This window comes from Haliotis rubra, unplaced genomic scaffold (genome assembly GCF_003918875.1).
Source record: "Haliotis rubra isolate DU_JTF1 unplaced genomic scaffold, ASM391887v1 Scf102, whole genome shotgun sequence".
Taxonomy (NCBI): Eukaryota; Metazoa; Mollusca; class Gastropoda; order Lepetellida; family Haliotidae; genus Haliotis; species Haliotis rubra.
This window is the reverse complement of record NW_025764915.1, coordinates 1,687,182-1,703,103: the sequence shown is the minus strand read 5'-3', so window position 1 is coordinate 1,703,103 and position 15,922 is coordinate 1,687,182. Positions and strand designations below refer to the sequence as shown.

Below are 15,922 nucleotides of genomic sequence, written 5' to 3'. Positions count from 1 at the left end.
TGATTTCTACAGACTATGAACCTTTAGAAGACAAGGACTTTGAACAAGGACATTCAAGACATTCTTCCTGGTAGCTTTGGCTACCGCTGCTTGTATATCTGAACTGCAAGCGCTTGATGTCCATCGGGTGTGGTTCAAGCGGAAGAAGCATGGCAAGGCTTTCCTGGGTCTCAGCTGGGACTTCATTGCGAAAAAACAACTGCCAAGGCAACCGGACGGATGTTTACCATTCCCCTGTTGTCCACCATTCTTGGGCCTGATGATAATGAAGATTTGACACTCTGCCCTGTTAGGGCTCTACACGTTTACCTTGCTGCCTCCAAGGATCGTTGATGGCTACGAAAGCGCCACTTCATGCCCTTGTCGACCGCTTCAAGAACTGAGGTTTCCGGGAGCACATTGGCCTTCTGGATGCGTGCCACGATCCTGCGAGCCTACACCTTTGCAGGGTTGCCTCCTCCAGCCGCTTCCAATCCTCATGAGACTCGTGCACTAGCCTCGACGATGGCCCTCCATAGTAACTGCTCCTTGACCGCTATCATGGAAGGTTGCTTCTGGCATTCTGATAGAGTCTTCTCTTCACATTACCTGCGAGACCTGTCTGTCACAGATGTCCAGGGACTACACCAGTTCGGACCATTTCGGAGGCGAGGCCTACTTGCCGAGTTGCGTCCCTTGTCTTGTACAAGGTTGCGGCCGAACACCACATCGCTCAGGAGCACCCATCTCCCTGGGAGTCTCTCCACTACAAGCATAGGAGTTGCGTGCAGGCGTAACAGGCCTCCCTTGTACATTATTATCTACGGTTGTCACCAGTCCACACAGCTCCGAGACCAGCTGTTCGCACTGTCCAGACAGTAGGGTAATCTGCGGCCCGCCATCCAACCGTGGGATAAGTGCAAGTCGTGAGATAGGATAAGTTTAGAAATTTGAAAATTTTAATATAAATTGTATGTTTATATACTTATCCTATCTCACGCGATGGATGCTCGCTCGGCCTCCCCACTACCCTGATTACAACGTTGGCTCCAAGATGAGAATGATCATTCAAGGTAGTCACATGGGCAATTAGTGGAGCATACTGCAAGCTTCATTAGGAACTAGGAAGCTAATTAAGGAGAGCAGCATGTAGTGCACGGGCGAATGGACAAGGAGGCCTATGGAAAAAGTTTGCAGTCATTCCACTAAAAGTCGAGAAGCGAGAGAGAGAGGTGCAAGTCGTGAGATAGGATAAGTATATAAATATACAATTTATATTAAAATTTTCAATTTCATTCAAAATAAGCACTGGCATTCAAGAATCAGATGAATAAATATTTGATGTGTTTTTAGAAGTATTACAAATTAAAACATTGCAGCATCAAATAGTAGTCAGTACAAAATGAAGAGAACATACTTGAACATACCTCCTCCTCCCCCTACGCAGGGCCTGCCTGATCCCCTGAACAGCGCCTTCCACCTGACGTACAACATGGTGCTCAACCTGCTGCGGGTGGAGGAGATCAACCCAGAGTACATGCTGGAGAGATCCTTCTACCAGTTCCAGAACTATGCCGCCATCCCTGACCTTGTGGAGAGTACGTTCATACAGATATGTTACAGGCTTTACGATCATATAATAGTGCTGGGCTTTTGCTAACTGTAGCTGCTAATTAGGAGGGCTGACCTTTTAGGTTCAAATCTACCTCTACAGTTAACAGCACCAATTCAGGAAAAAGCCATTTGTTGCAAATACTGAGATTGATGGTTTCTTTCTGGATCGTCCTTTAAATTTATTAAATGAAGTTTGTAGGACTCTAATTGTTGTCTGATCTCTATCCTTCATTTTTTGCTATGTGTTACTATCTATGTTACTGAGTTTGTAGATGTGGTTTCCCTTTTCATGATTGTTGCTCTGTTCGTGTTTGTTCATGTTTGTTCATGATTCAGAGCTGCGTCGGAAGGAGGAAGACTACAGGTCCATGAAGATCCAGAACGAGGACCAGGTGTCATCATACTTCAAGATCCGTCAGCAGCTGGACAACCTGGGCCAGGACATGATGCACTTCATACAGAAACCTGCCTACCTGCTCCCCTTCCTGCAGCCTGGAAGACTCGTCAAGGTAGGACACTCACACCTGTAGACACACTCATCAAGGTAGGACACTCACACCTGTAGACAGGCTCATCAAGGTAGGACACTCACACCTGTAGACAGGCTCATCAAGGTAGGACACTCACACCTGTAGACAGGCTCATCAAGGTAGGACACTCACACCTGTAGACACACTCATCAAGGTAGGACACTCACACCACACCTGTAGACATCAAGGTGGGACACTCACACCTGTAGACAGGCTCATCAAGGTGGGACACTGTAGACACACACATCAAGACAGGCTCACTCATCGTGTAGGGCACACCTGTAGACAGGCTCATCAAGGTAGGACACTCACACCTGTAGACAGGCTCATCAAGGTAGGACACTCACACCTGTAGACAGGCTCATCAAGGTAGGACACTCACACCTGTAGACAGGCTCATCAAGGGTGGGACACTCACACCTGTAGACAGGCTCATCTCAATCAAGGTAGGACACTCACACCTGTAGACAGGCTCATCAAGGTAGGACACTCACACCTGTAGACAGGCTCATCAAGGTAGGACACTCTCACACCACCATCAAGGTAGGACACTCACACACCTGTAGACACACTCATCAAGGTAGGACACTCACACCTGTAGACACACTCATCAAGGTGGGACACTCACACCTGTAGACAGGCTCATCAAGGTGGGACACTCACACCTGTAGACACACTCTCGTCAAGGTAGGACACTCACACCTGTAGACACACCTCTCGCCAAGGTGGGACACTCACACCTGTAGACACACTCATCAAGGTAGGACACTCACACCTGTAGACACACTCATCAAGGTGGGACACTCACACCACACCTGTAGGACACACACTCTCTCATCAAGGTAGGAGGGACACTCAACCTGTGAGACACACTCATCAAGGTAGGACACTCACACCTGTAGACACACTCATCAAGGTAGGACACTCACACCTGTAGACACACTCATCAAGGTGGGACACTCACACCTAGACACACACCTGTATGTGGGACACACTAGATCACTCATCAAGGGGACACTCACACCTGTAGACAGGCTCATCAAGGTGGGACACTCTCACACCTGTAGACAGGCTCATCAAGGTGGGACACTCACACCTGTGAGACACACTCATCAAGGTAGGGACACTCACACCCTGTAGGCACACTCATCAAGGTAGGGACACTCACACCTGTAGACACACTCATCAAGGTAGGACACTCACACCTGTAGACAGGCTCATCAAGGTAGGACACTCACACCTGTAGACAGGCTCATCAAGGTAGGACACTCACACCTGTAGGCAGACTCGTCAAGGTAGGACACTCACACCTGTAGACACACTCATCAGGTAGGGGACACTCTCACACCTGTAGACAGGCTCATCAAGGTAGGGACACTCACACCTGTAGACAGGCTCATCAAGGTGGGACACTCACACCTGTAAGACAGACTCATCAAGGTAGGACACTCACACCTGTAGACACACTCATCAAGGTAGGACACTCACACCTGTAGACACACTCATCAAGGTAGGACACTCACACCTGTAGACAGGCTCATCAAGGTAGGACACTCACACCTGTAGACACACTCATCAAGGTAGGACACTCACACCTGTAGGCAGACTCATCAAGGTAGGACACTCACACCTGTAGACACACTCATCAAGGTAGGACACTCACACCTGTAGACAGGCTCATCAAGGTAGGACACTCACACCTGTAGACAGGCTCATCAAGGTAGGACACTCACACCTGTAGGACAGACTCGTCAAGGTAGGACACTCACACCTGTAGACACACTCATCAAGGTAGGACACTCACACCTGTAGACACACTCATCAAGGTAGGACACTCACACCTGTAGACACACTCGTCAAGGTAGGACACTCACACCTGTAGACACACTCGTCAAGGTAGGACACTCAACCTGTAGACACACTCATCAAGGTAGGACACTCAACCTGTAGACACACTCATCAAGGTAGGACACTCACACCTGTAGACACACTCATCTAGGTAGGCTCACCCTTAGACACACTCAGGTAGGGACACTCACACCTGTAGACACACTCGTCAAGGTAGGACACTCAACCTGTAGACACACTCGTCAAGGTAGGACACTCACACCTGTAGACACACTCATCAAGGTAGGACACTCAACCTGTAGACACACTCGTCAAGGTAGGACACTCACACCCAAAGACACACTCATCAAGGTAGGACACTCACACCTATAGACACACTCATCAAGGTAGGACACTAGACAACTGTAGACACACTCATCAAGGTAGGACCCCTTAGACACACTCATCAAGGTAGGACACTCACACCTGTAGACACACTCGTCAAGGTAGGACACTCAACCTGTAGACACACTCGTCAAGGTAGGACACTCAACCTGTAGACACACTCATCAAGGTAGGACACTCACACCTGTAGACACACTCATCAAGGTAGGACACTCACACACCTGTAGACACACTCATCAAGGTAGGACACTCACACCTGTAGACACACTTTCTCAGGTAGGACACTCAACCTGTAGACACTTTCGTCACAAGGTAGGACACTCATCAAGGTAGGACACTCACACCTATAGGGACACTCATCAAGGTAGGACACTCACAAGGTAGGGACACTCACACCTATAGACACACTCATCAAGGTAGGACACTCAACCTGTAGACACACACTCGTCAAGGTAGGACACTCAACCTGTAGACACACTCGTCAAGGTAGGACACTCACACCCTAAGACACACTCGTCAAGGTAGGACACTCACACCCTAAGACACACTCGTCAAGGTAGGACACTCAACCTGTAGACACACTCTCGCCAAGGTAGGGACACTCAACCTGTAGACACACACTCATCAAGGTAGGACACTCAACCTGTAGACACACTCATCAAGGTAGGACACTCAACCTGTAGACACACTCGTCAAGGTAGGACACTCAACCTGTAGACACACTCGTCAAGGTAGGACACTCACACCCTAAGACACACTCATCAAGGTAGGACACTCACACCTGTAGACACACTCATCTAGGTAGGACACTCAACCTGTAGACACACTCATCAAGGTAGGACACTCACACCCTTAGACACACTCATCAAGGTAGGACACTCAACCTGTAGACACACTCGTCAAGGTAGGACACTCAACCTGTAGACACACTCGTCAAGGTAGGACACTCACACCTGTAGACACACTCATCAAGGTAGGACACTCAACCTGTAGACACACTCATCAAGGTAGGACACTCAACCTGTAGACACACTCGTCAAGGTAGGACACTCAACCTGTAGACACACTCGTCAAGGTAGGACACTCAACCTGTAGACACACTCGTCAAGGTAGGACACTCACACCTGTAGACACACTCGTCAAGGTAGGACACTCAACCTGTAGACACACTGTCAAGGTAGGACACTCAACCTGTAGACACACTCATCAAGGTAGGACAAAAGATATACAAGATCATTATCATATGTTCATGTATCTTGTATAGTAACTGGTGTACCCCATCATCCCTCATATGCTTGAAAATGGTATGAGAAGCTATACCGAAACGTCGCTATTGTGAAAATGTGGAAGTTGATCATCCATAAAGTTTTGTCATCTACATAACTGTTTTGAATGAGTCTCTTTCATGATGATAATGATGGAAATTGGAAAACTAAAAAAACAGCAATGTGGCATATTGGTTTTCATTCATTATCACAACTCTGTGGAGATATGGATTGTATTGCATCTAAACATTCATAAGTGTACCATGACCATGCCCTCAACAAGCCCACACTTGCTGACTGCAGAGTTCTCTGTTTTGTCAGGTGAAGAACAAAGAAGATGACTTCGGCTGGGGTATTGTATAAGAATGGCTTCGGCGGGGGTGTTGTCATCAACTTCCAGAAGAAGATGGATCAGAGCAAGGTAGACTGGAGCAGCCATTGTATAAGAATGTACAACCATTGTATAACTGTGAACAGCCATGGTATAAGAATGTACAGCCATTGTATACCTGTGAACAGCCATGGTATAAGAATGTACAGCCATTGTATAACTGTGAACAGCCATGGTATAACAAGAATGTACAGCCATTGTATACCTGTGAACAGCCATGGTATAAGAATGTACAACCATTGTATAACTGTGAACAGCCATGGTATAAGAATGTACAACCATTGTATACCTGTGAACAGCCATGGTATAAGAATGTACAACCATTGTATAACTGTGAACAGCCATGGTATAACAAGAATGTACAGCCATTGTATAACTGTGAACAGCCATGGTATAAGAATGTACAACCATTGTATAACTGTGTGAAAAGTGGATGGTTTCTAATATGTTTGTAAGGATGCTGTAATAGCCCTTCTGCTCTGAAGACACCAAGGGCTGGAAAGACCAGGAAGGGTACCCCACATTCCCTGCCTGAAACATCTAGAGTTTTGTTTTTAGTGATGGAACTACTGGTGTGTTTCAGGCAACCGATGACACAGGCCCTCTCTACATAGCGGAGGTACTGATGTATATCACCAAGGAAAGTGCAAAATCTCGTAGAACAACCGACATAAAGCCTTGTCCCAAAGATCAGCGTGGAGAAATGCAGGTAGGTGTGTAATAGAAATAACAGTCCTGATATTCATTCAGGGGAGTGTGTAGTTGTAGACAATAGCTGCTGTTACACAGCAACAGAAACTGTGGAGTAGACCTGATGGAAGATGTCCCTTCTCCTGATTGACAGTTCTGTGTGCAGGTTGTACCGGTGTTGACGACTCTGATTGAGGGAATCAGTGCAATCCGACTGTATGTCCCGCAGGACCTCAAGAGTCATGACAAGCGACAGAGTGTCTACAAGTCTCTCCAGGTCAGTATCTAGCCCAGGAGCATCATGTTCTAGTAGACTGTAGTATCTGTAGCTGATGTCTCACAGAGTCAGTATCTAGCCCAGGAGCATCGTGTTCTAGTAGACTGTAGTATCTGTAGTTGATGTCTCACAGAGTCAGTATCTAGACCTGGAGTGTCATGTTCTAGTAGACTGTAGTATCTGTAGTTGATGTCTCACAGAGTCAGTATCTAGCTCAGGAGCATCGTGTTCTAGTAGACTGTAGTATCTGTAGTTGATGTCTCACAGAGTCAGTATCTAGACCTGGAGTGTCATGTTCTAGTAGACTGTAGTATCTGTAGTTGATGTCTCACAGAGTCAGTATCTAGCTCAGGAGCATCGTGTTCTAGTAGACTGTAGTATCTGTAGTTGATGTCTCACAGAGTCAGTATCTAGCCCTGGAGTGTCATGTTCTAGTAGACTGTAGTATCTGTAGTTGATGTCTCACAGAGTCAGTATCTAGCCCTGGAGTGTCATATTCTAGTAGACTGTAGTATCTGTAGTTGATGTCTCACAGAGTCAGTATCTAGCTCAGGAGCATCGTGTTCTAGTAGACTGTAGTATCTGTAGTTGATGTCTCACAGAGTCAGTATCTAGCCCTGGAGTGTCGTGTTCTAGTAGACTGTAGCTGATGTCTCACAGAGTCAGTATCTAGCCCTGGAGCATCGTGTTCTAGTAGACTGTAGCTGATGTCTCACAGAGTCAGTATCTAGCCCAGGAGCATCGTGTTCTAGTAGACTGTAACTGATGTCTCACAGAGTCAGTATCTAGCCCTGGAGCATCGTGTTCTAGTAGACTGTAGCTGATGTCTCACAGAGTCAGTATCTAGCCCAGGAGCATCGTGTTCTAGTAGACTGTAACTGATGTCTCACAGTGTCAGTATCTAGCCCTGGAGTGTCATGTTCTAGTAGACTGTAACTGATGTCTCACAGAGTCAGTATCTAGCCCAGGAGCATCGTGTTCTAGTAGACTGTAACTGATGTCTCACAGTGTCAGTATCTAGCCCTGGAGTGTCATGTTCTAGTAGACTGTAGTTGATGTCTCACAGAGTCAGTATCTAGCCCAGGAGCATCGTGTTCTAGTAGACTGTAGTATCTGTAGCTGATGTCTCACAGTGTCAGTATCTAGCCCTGGAGTGTCATGTTCTAGTAGACTGTAGTATCTGTAGTTGATGTCTCACAGAGTCAGTATCTAGCCCAGGAGCATCATGTTCTAGTAGACTGTAGTATCTGTAGTTGATGTCTCACAGAGTCAGTATCTAGCCCTGGAGTGTCATATTCTAGTAGACTGTAGTATCTGTAGTTGATGTCTCACAGAGTCAGTATCTAGCCCTGGAGTGTCATATTCTAGTAGACTGTAGTATCTGTAGTTGATGTCTCACAGAGTCAGTATCTTGCTAGCCCAGGAGCATCGTGTTCTAGTAGACTGTAGTATCTGTAGTTGATGTCTCACAGAGTCAGTATCTAGCCCTGGAGTGTCATGTTCTAGTAGACTGTAGTATCTGTAGTTGATGTCTCACAGAGTCAGTATCTAGCTCAGGAGCATCGTGTTCTAGTAGACTGTAGTATCTGTAGTTGATGTCTCACAGAGTCAGTATCTAGCCCTGGAGTGTCATGTTCTAGTAGACTGTAGTATCTGTAGTTGATGTCTCACAGAGTCAGTATCTAGCCCTGGAGCATCGTGTTCTAGTAGACTGTAACTGATGTCTCACAGAGTCAGAATCTAGCCCAGGAGCATCGTGTTCTAGTAGACTGTAACTGATGTCTCACAGAGTCAGTATCTAGCCCTGGAGTGTCATATTCTAGCAGACATTATTCTTACTGATGGAATGTTGTATCATTGCAGGAAGTAGAGAAGCGCTTCCCAGATGGCTTACCTCCCCTTGATCCTATAGAGGATATGGGCATCAAGGACAAGAAACTCCAGGAAATCATAAAGGTGGGCCTGCCATTGATACTGCCATCAGAACCACTCACAATACCCTCCAAGCAACACACACAAGTCCTGGCGTTTTGGTTTCAATCTTGTCAATACTGATTCTTGTTCATTATCCGAACTTATCCAGTGATCTGGGCCCCATTTACAAGGCTGTCGTTGCGCTACAACTATCGTTAGTCAGTGTTACAGTATTAGGAAGTAGGAATGCTACGAGGAAAGTTACGAGATCTTAGGCTTACGGGAGCTTTGTGAAACGGGGCCATTCACAACGCAATCTTAGCTCCCTTGTGATCGTAACTCCCATACTATATCCCAACACGAGCTGAATTCAACGTTCTGGTGATTTCGACGATTGCATGAGTACATGAGTATGTGTGTGATCGGAGTGCACAAACAGTTTCACTGGTAGGGCGGGTACCCTGTCTCTGTCGTGAGAAGTTTTATTGATAATGGAAATCGGGAAGTAAAGTTATATAAAAAGCAAACAAACATCAATATTATTTACCCGAGATCGTTAATACCACATCAGATGCAAAATCAGTTGCCTTTATAACAAAAAATAGAAAGCGAAAATTCAGTTAGATCAGTCGTCTGCTGGTGACAGGCAATATATAAATAGGAAGCCACGTGATCACAACACTCCCTCGCAGTGCGGAGCAAAAAGTATGGCTCATCGTCGAAAACCCATACAAAATAGGGGCAGTGGGGTAGCCTAGTGGTTAAAGCGTTGGCTCGTCACGCCGAAGACCCGGGTTCGATTCCCCACATGGGCACAATGTGTTAAGCCCATTTCTGGTGTCCCCCGCCGTGATATTGCTGGAATATTGCTAAAAGCGGCGTAAAACTAAACTCAGTCAGTCAGTCAGCCATACAAAATAACCGCATGTTACGAGTGGCAACAGTTTCGCCGATACGATGCCATCAACACTCTTTTTGTAGGGAACACTTGATATTTTTGCGTGAAATAGATGAATATATCCTTTATCACTCAGGGTTAGTAAAATAAAAACTTTAAATGATATTAAAGATAAAAAATACGTTTTTATCTTACATCGTCGAAAACCCGACACCGGGATAACATTAGGTTATGATCATCATAGGACTGAGATTGCTTTGTGAAGTGGAAGCCTGTTCCTCAAGAAATTCAAATATATTCTGTAACTCTTTAAAATATTTTTGTGTCTTACATCTTATGTGGCAACTTTACATAATTATTCTTTGCAGAAAACAGAAGCCTTCGAACATCGTTTATACTCTCATCCGCTCCATAAGGATCCCCAACTGGAGGAGTTGTACTCCTTGTATGACAAGAAAACTCGGGTAGGTTGCGTGTACTCTTTTTGTGTGAATGGGTGGATGCTATACACCTTGTATGACATAGTCTCAGGTAAATGAAGTGATGCTATGCTCCTAGTATGACATTTTCACGTTTGGTAACTCCACTAATTGCGTGTCATTGTATATCAAGACGTGGGATATCGATTGGTCTTGCCCAGATTGGACTATTTACAGTTTACTCTGATATTGCTGGAATATATAGATCGCAGTGATGAACAAGATTTGTTGGATGGTATACATTCTGGAGAACTCACCTTCCAGCTTGGTAATGAGGTGAAGGCCATCAAGTCAGAGCTGAAGAAGAAGAAGTCCCTGCTGCAGATGGATGAACTCAAGTGTCGAAAGCGTGTTCTCCGGAGAATGGGGTACGCAACCAGCTCTGATGTCATCGAGATCAAAGGCCGGGTGGCGTGTGAGATAAGCAGGTAATTGTTTTGTTTATGACTCCATGTCCGGTGTACACTTAGAGTCGATTGTGATGACAACAGCCTGAGAGAAAATGTCCATCCAAGTTAGATGTACTCTGTTGTCTCCACACATTGTGTAGCAAGAGTGAACTTTATAGGCTCGGGAGGAACCAGGGTCTAATAACTCCAGATATCTTGACATATAGTGGTCCCAAGACATGTATTTGCCAACTTCTATAATAATTTGGCAGTTTTTTTACATGGACTAGTTTTGCAGGCATATTTAACCATCAGTTACGTGACTCTCCTCCAGCGCTGACGAGCTGTTGCTGACAGAGCTGCTGTTTAACGGCGTCTTCAACAACCTGACGGAGCAACAGTCCTGTGCCCTCCTCAGCTGCTTTGTGTTCCAGGAGAATTCCAATGAGATGCCCAAACTGACAGAGGAACTCTCGGGACCTCTACGTATCATGCAGGTAAGGAGCTGGCGCTATTTGGGGGCCTGACATTTCAGATTTTGTCAATCTTACAGTTCAGTGTGTGCATAATGTTACTTGGCTTGTTACTTTTAGGACACAGCTCGGCGTATTGCCCGGGTGAGTCGGGAAGCCAAGTTGGAGCATCTGGAGGAGGAGGCCTATGCCGAGACATTCCGACCACACATGATGGATGTTGTGAACGCTTGGTGCAATGGATCGACATTTTTCCAGTTGTGTAAAATGACAGACATCTTTGAAGGTGAGAATGTTAGTCCATGTTCATCTGAGCTAACAGTGTGGCTAGTGAAGCTTCCTTGTTGTTAAAAGCTGGATACATTTGCTGTATTTACATCAACCGATACTGTGTGAATGAGTGTTACCGGCTGTATACCAGGTGTAGGTATGCTGTATCATGAATGTGTTACTAGCAGCTAGGAAGGTGTGTATACTGTGTGGATGAGTGTTACAGGCTGTATACCAGGTGTAGGTATGCTGTATCATGAATGTGTTACTAGCAGCTAGGAAGGTGTGTATACTGTGTGGATGAGTGTTACAGGCTGTATACCAGGTGTAGGTATGCTGTATCATGAATGTGTATGCTAGGAAGGTGTGTATACTGTGTGGATGAAGTGTTACAGGCTGTATACCAGGTGTAGGTATGCTGTATCATGAATGTGTTACTAGGAACTAGGAAGGTGTGTATACTGTGTGGATGAGTGTTACAGGCTGTATACCAGGTGTAGGTATGCTGTATCATGAATGTGTTACTAGCAGCTAGGAAGGTGTGTATACTGTGTGGATGAGTGTTACAGGCTGTATACCAGGTGTAGGTATGCTGTATCATGAATGTGTTACTAGCAGCTAGGAAGGTGTGTATACTGTTTGATATGAGTGTTACAGGCTGTATACCAGGTGTAGGTATGCTGTATCATGAATGTGTTACTAGCAACTAGGAAGGTGTGTATACTGTGTGGATGAGTGTTACAGGCTGTATACCAGGTGTAGGTATGCTGTATCATGAATGTGTTACTAGCAACTAGGAAGGTGTGTATACTGTGTGGATGAGTGTTACAGGCTGTATACCAGGTGTAGGTATGCTGTATCATGAATGTGTTACTAGCAGTAAGGAAGGTGTGTATACTGTTTGATAAACATGTTACCATGGTTACAGGTAGTATAATCCGGTGTATGCGGAGGCTGGAGGAACTCCTCAGACAGATGGTGCAGGCAGCTAAAGCCATTGGGAACACAGAGCTGGAAAACAAGTTCTCGGAAGGTACGCAACAAAATAGTTTGTGTGGGTCAACATAATCACTTCTGATATGTCATACCTAGTTTCCATATTTATCTTGGGCCAAAAGTCACCTTGTTCAAACTGATAAATCATCTATAGATACGAAGTATTGTTTACAATCCAAATGACTTAATGGGATTTTTTAACTCCACTCCAAAGGGGAAAATGTTCTAGTTTTTCTAAAGTTTGTACTAGTGTGTAACATTTTTTAGATTTCATGAAATTGTTGAATGGTAGAGCTAAAGGTTAATATTGAACTATGATATGGAAAACACTTAGATGGGTCAACTGTAGTAATATGAATTAATCAGGTTGGCCTTAACTTCTTTCGGGTAGCAATTTACTTGATCACGGCAACTGCCAGAAAGAAACGTTTACCATGATATAGGGACAGGGCTGGATCAGGCAGTGAGGTAGACTTCAAGACCATGTCTTGTTCTGTTGCGTTAGTTTTTCATGTATCAAATGAAGAAGCTAGTCTTCATAACTATGATGTGACTCTGTCTTGGTGACCATAGTAACTCTCATTGTATATGTCTTCCTTTCAGCTATTAGAAGAATCAAGAGGGACATTGTGTTTGCTGCTAGTCTGTACTTATAGTAGCAGGTGCTTGTCATTAGCTGGCAGACACTTTCATCACCAAGGATCCAAGGAGCTCCTCACAGTGATAGCCCACTGGTGGATCTCTCTATGCTGTCGGGGCCAACAGCCACAGCTCCTTACAGTGGTGACACAACCATGCATGGAATTAAACTGCTGACTGACTGTTTTGCTTACAAGCCAAGTGAAACTTCTTGATGCGAAGTAATATTCAAGTTCAAATATTTTGTGTGTCAATTTGAAGTTCATTTCAACTATCATGTACTGGGTACAGTCATAGTGTAAGGGGCTATTGGGTGTTTTTCTTAATGTCAGCAATTTTGAATTAATCTGAGTAAACAAGCAAACAATAATTCTCCTCGGAAAAAGTACGTTAGTTGTAAGCCATTTTAAACATTTACTATAGTACATTCTTAGACAAAAATAAACATTGCATTTTAAATTTTAAAGATTTTTGTAGTGGCCATTTTGCGCATTGGTGGCAGTGATGATACTATCATGGTAAAGAAGGTGTCGTGCTGGGAAGGAGCTTGTGAAGCTCACTGTCAGGGGAGATAACTCCTGTTACCATCAAAACAATTGAAAGGTAGTTCCGTATTCAGGTGACAGTAGGGATTCTCATGTGTTGTAATATGTGTCCAATGCCGATACCACATGCTCTCCGAGATGAAGGGGGGGATTGAGAGAACCCAGAATTATTATTTGAGTACCCAGAAATGCACAATTACTTGGCTCTCTTGTGACATCGTAATGGAAACAATTTAGTTCTGTTGTAGATCTTGTTATAAGGAATTTAGAATAAGCAGTATCAGTAAGTTGAAACTTACTACTTTTTCTGTACTTTTGGTTAGTTTGTTAGATGCAGACATGTCAGCATTGTCACATTGTAGATTGCCAGGAAAGGATGGCATGTAGAAGATCAGCTTCATTCTCTTCCTGTTCATTTGTAAATGTCATGTTCATTTCAATCACACAAATGATTCACTGTACACTGTTGTGTACATCATTGTAAATCCTGTAAATATATATACTGTAAAAAATGTCAATAAATCTGAATTGGATTCAGTCTTGGTGATTACCCTGTGTGATATCTATGTGAGAAATATCTGACAGTAAAGTCAGGAAGTGATTTGCGCAATACTTGTTATCAGTGGATCCATGTGACACAGATTTGTCAGGCTGTTATCAGTGTATTCATGTGTGACAGACTTGTCAGGCTGTTATCAGTGGATCCATGTGACACAGATTTGCCAGACTGTTATCAGTGGATCCATGTGACACAGACTTGTCAGACTGTTATCAGTGGATCCATGTGACACAGACTTGTCAGGCTGTTATCAGTGGATCCATATGACACAGACTTGTAAGGCTGTTTGTTGTCAGTGGATCCATGTGACACACACTTGCCAAGCTGTTTGTTATCACTTGCCAGGCTGTTTGTTATCAGTGGATCCATGTGACACAGATTTGCCCAGCTGTTTGTTATCAGTGGATCCATGTGACACAGACTTGCCCAGCTGTTTGTTATCAATGGATCCATGTGACGAAGACTTGCCAAGCTGTTTGTTATCAATGGATCCATATGACACAGACTTGTGAGACTGTTTGTTATCAGTGCATCCATGTCACACAGTTTGTTATCAGTGGACACTTGCCCAGCTGTTTGTTATCAATGGATCCATGTGACACAGACTTGCCCGGCTGTTATCAGTGGATCCATGTGACACACACTTGCCAAGCTGTTTGTTATCAGTGGATCCATGTGACACAGACTTTGTCTGGCTGGCTGGTTATCCAGTGGATCCATGTAACACAGATTTGTCAGGCTGTTATCAGTGGATCCATGTGACACAGACTTGACAGACTGTTATCAGTGGATCCATGTGACACAGATTTGTCAGGCTGTTATCAGTGGATCCATGTGGCACAGACTTGTCAGGCTGTTATCAGTGGATCCATGTGACACAGACTTGCCAGGCTGTTATCAGTGGATCCATGTGACACAGACTTGCCAGACTGTTATCAGTGGATCCATGTGACACAGATTTGTCAGGCTGTTTGTTATCAGTGGATCCATGTGACACAGACTTGTCAGGCTGGTTATCAGTGGATCCATGTGACAGACTTGCCAGGCTGTTTGTTATCAGTGGATCCATGTGACAGACTTGTCAGGCTGTTTGTTATCAGTGGATCCATGTGACACAGACTTGCCAGGCTGTTTGTTATCAGTGGATCCATGTGACACACAGATTTGTCAGGCTGTTTGTTATCAGTGGATCCATGTGACACAGACTTGCCAGGCTGTTTGTTATCAGTGGATCCATGTGACACAGACTTGCCAGGCTGTTTGTTATCAGTGGATCCATGTGACACAGACTTGCCAAGCTGTTTGTTATCAATGGATCCATGTTACACAGACTTGCCAGGCTGTTTGTTATCAGTGGATCCATGTGACACAGACTTGTCAGGCTGTTTGTTATCAGTGGATCCATGTGGCAGACTTGCCCAGCTGTTTGTTATCAGTGGATCCATGTGACAGACTTGCCAGGCTGTTTGTTATCAGTGGATTCATGTGACACAGACTTGTCAGGCTGTTTGTTATCAGTGGATCCATGTGACAGACTTGTCAGGCTGTTTGTTATCAGTGGATCCATGTGACACAGACTTGTCAGGCTGTTTGTTATTAGTGGATCCATGTGACAGACTTGTCAGGCTGTTTGTTATCAGTGGATCCATGTGACACAGACTTGTCAGGCTGTTTGTTAGTGGATCCATGTGGATCCATGTGACATGTGACAGACTTGCCAGGCTGTTTGTAATCAGTGGATCCATGTGGCAGACTTGCCAGGCTGTTTGTTATTGGTGGATC

General features: G+C 44.8%; 1 protein-coding gene across 1 annotated transcript in view; it reads left to right on the top strand.

The window, feature by feature from the left end:
• Positions 1 to 14,118, top strand: part of LOC124270382 (exosome RNA helicase MTR4-like) — a 45,622-nt gene extending 31,504 nt beyond the window's left edge. Inside the window, 13 exon segments of the mRNA XM_046705421.1 lie at positions 1,427 to 1,577; positions 1,930 to 2,102; positions 5,942 to 5,998; positions 6,000 to 6,041; positions 6,595 to 6,720; positions 6,868 to 6,978; positions 8,842 to 8,934; positions 10,159 to 10,254; positions 10,534 to 10,697; positions 10,993 to 11,155; positions 11,252 to 11,417; positions 12,330 to 12,434; positions 13,001 to 14,118. Of these exon segments, the coding sequence (XP_046561377.1) occupies positions 1,427 to 1,577; positions 1,930 to 2,102; positions 5,942 to 5,998; positions 6,000 to 6,041; positions 6,595 to 6,720; positions 6,868 to 6,978; positions 8,842 to 8,934; positions 10,159 to 10,254; positions 10,534 to 10,697; positions 10,993 to 11,155; positions 11,252 to 11,417; positions 12,330 to 12,434; positions 13,001 to 13,053 (1,500 nt within the window). The 3' untranslated portion in view covers positions 13,054 to 14,118.
• Positions 14,119 to 15,922: the final 1,804 nt, after the last annotated feature.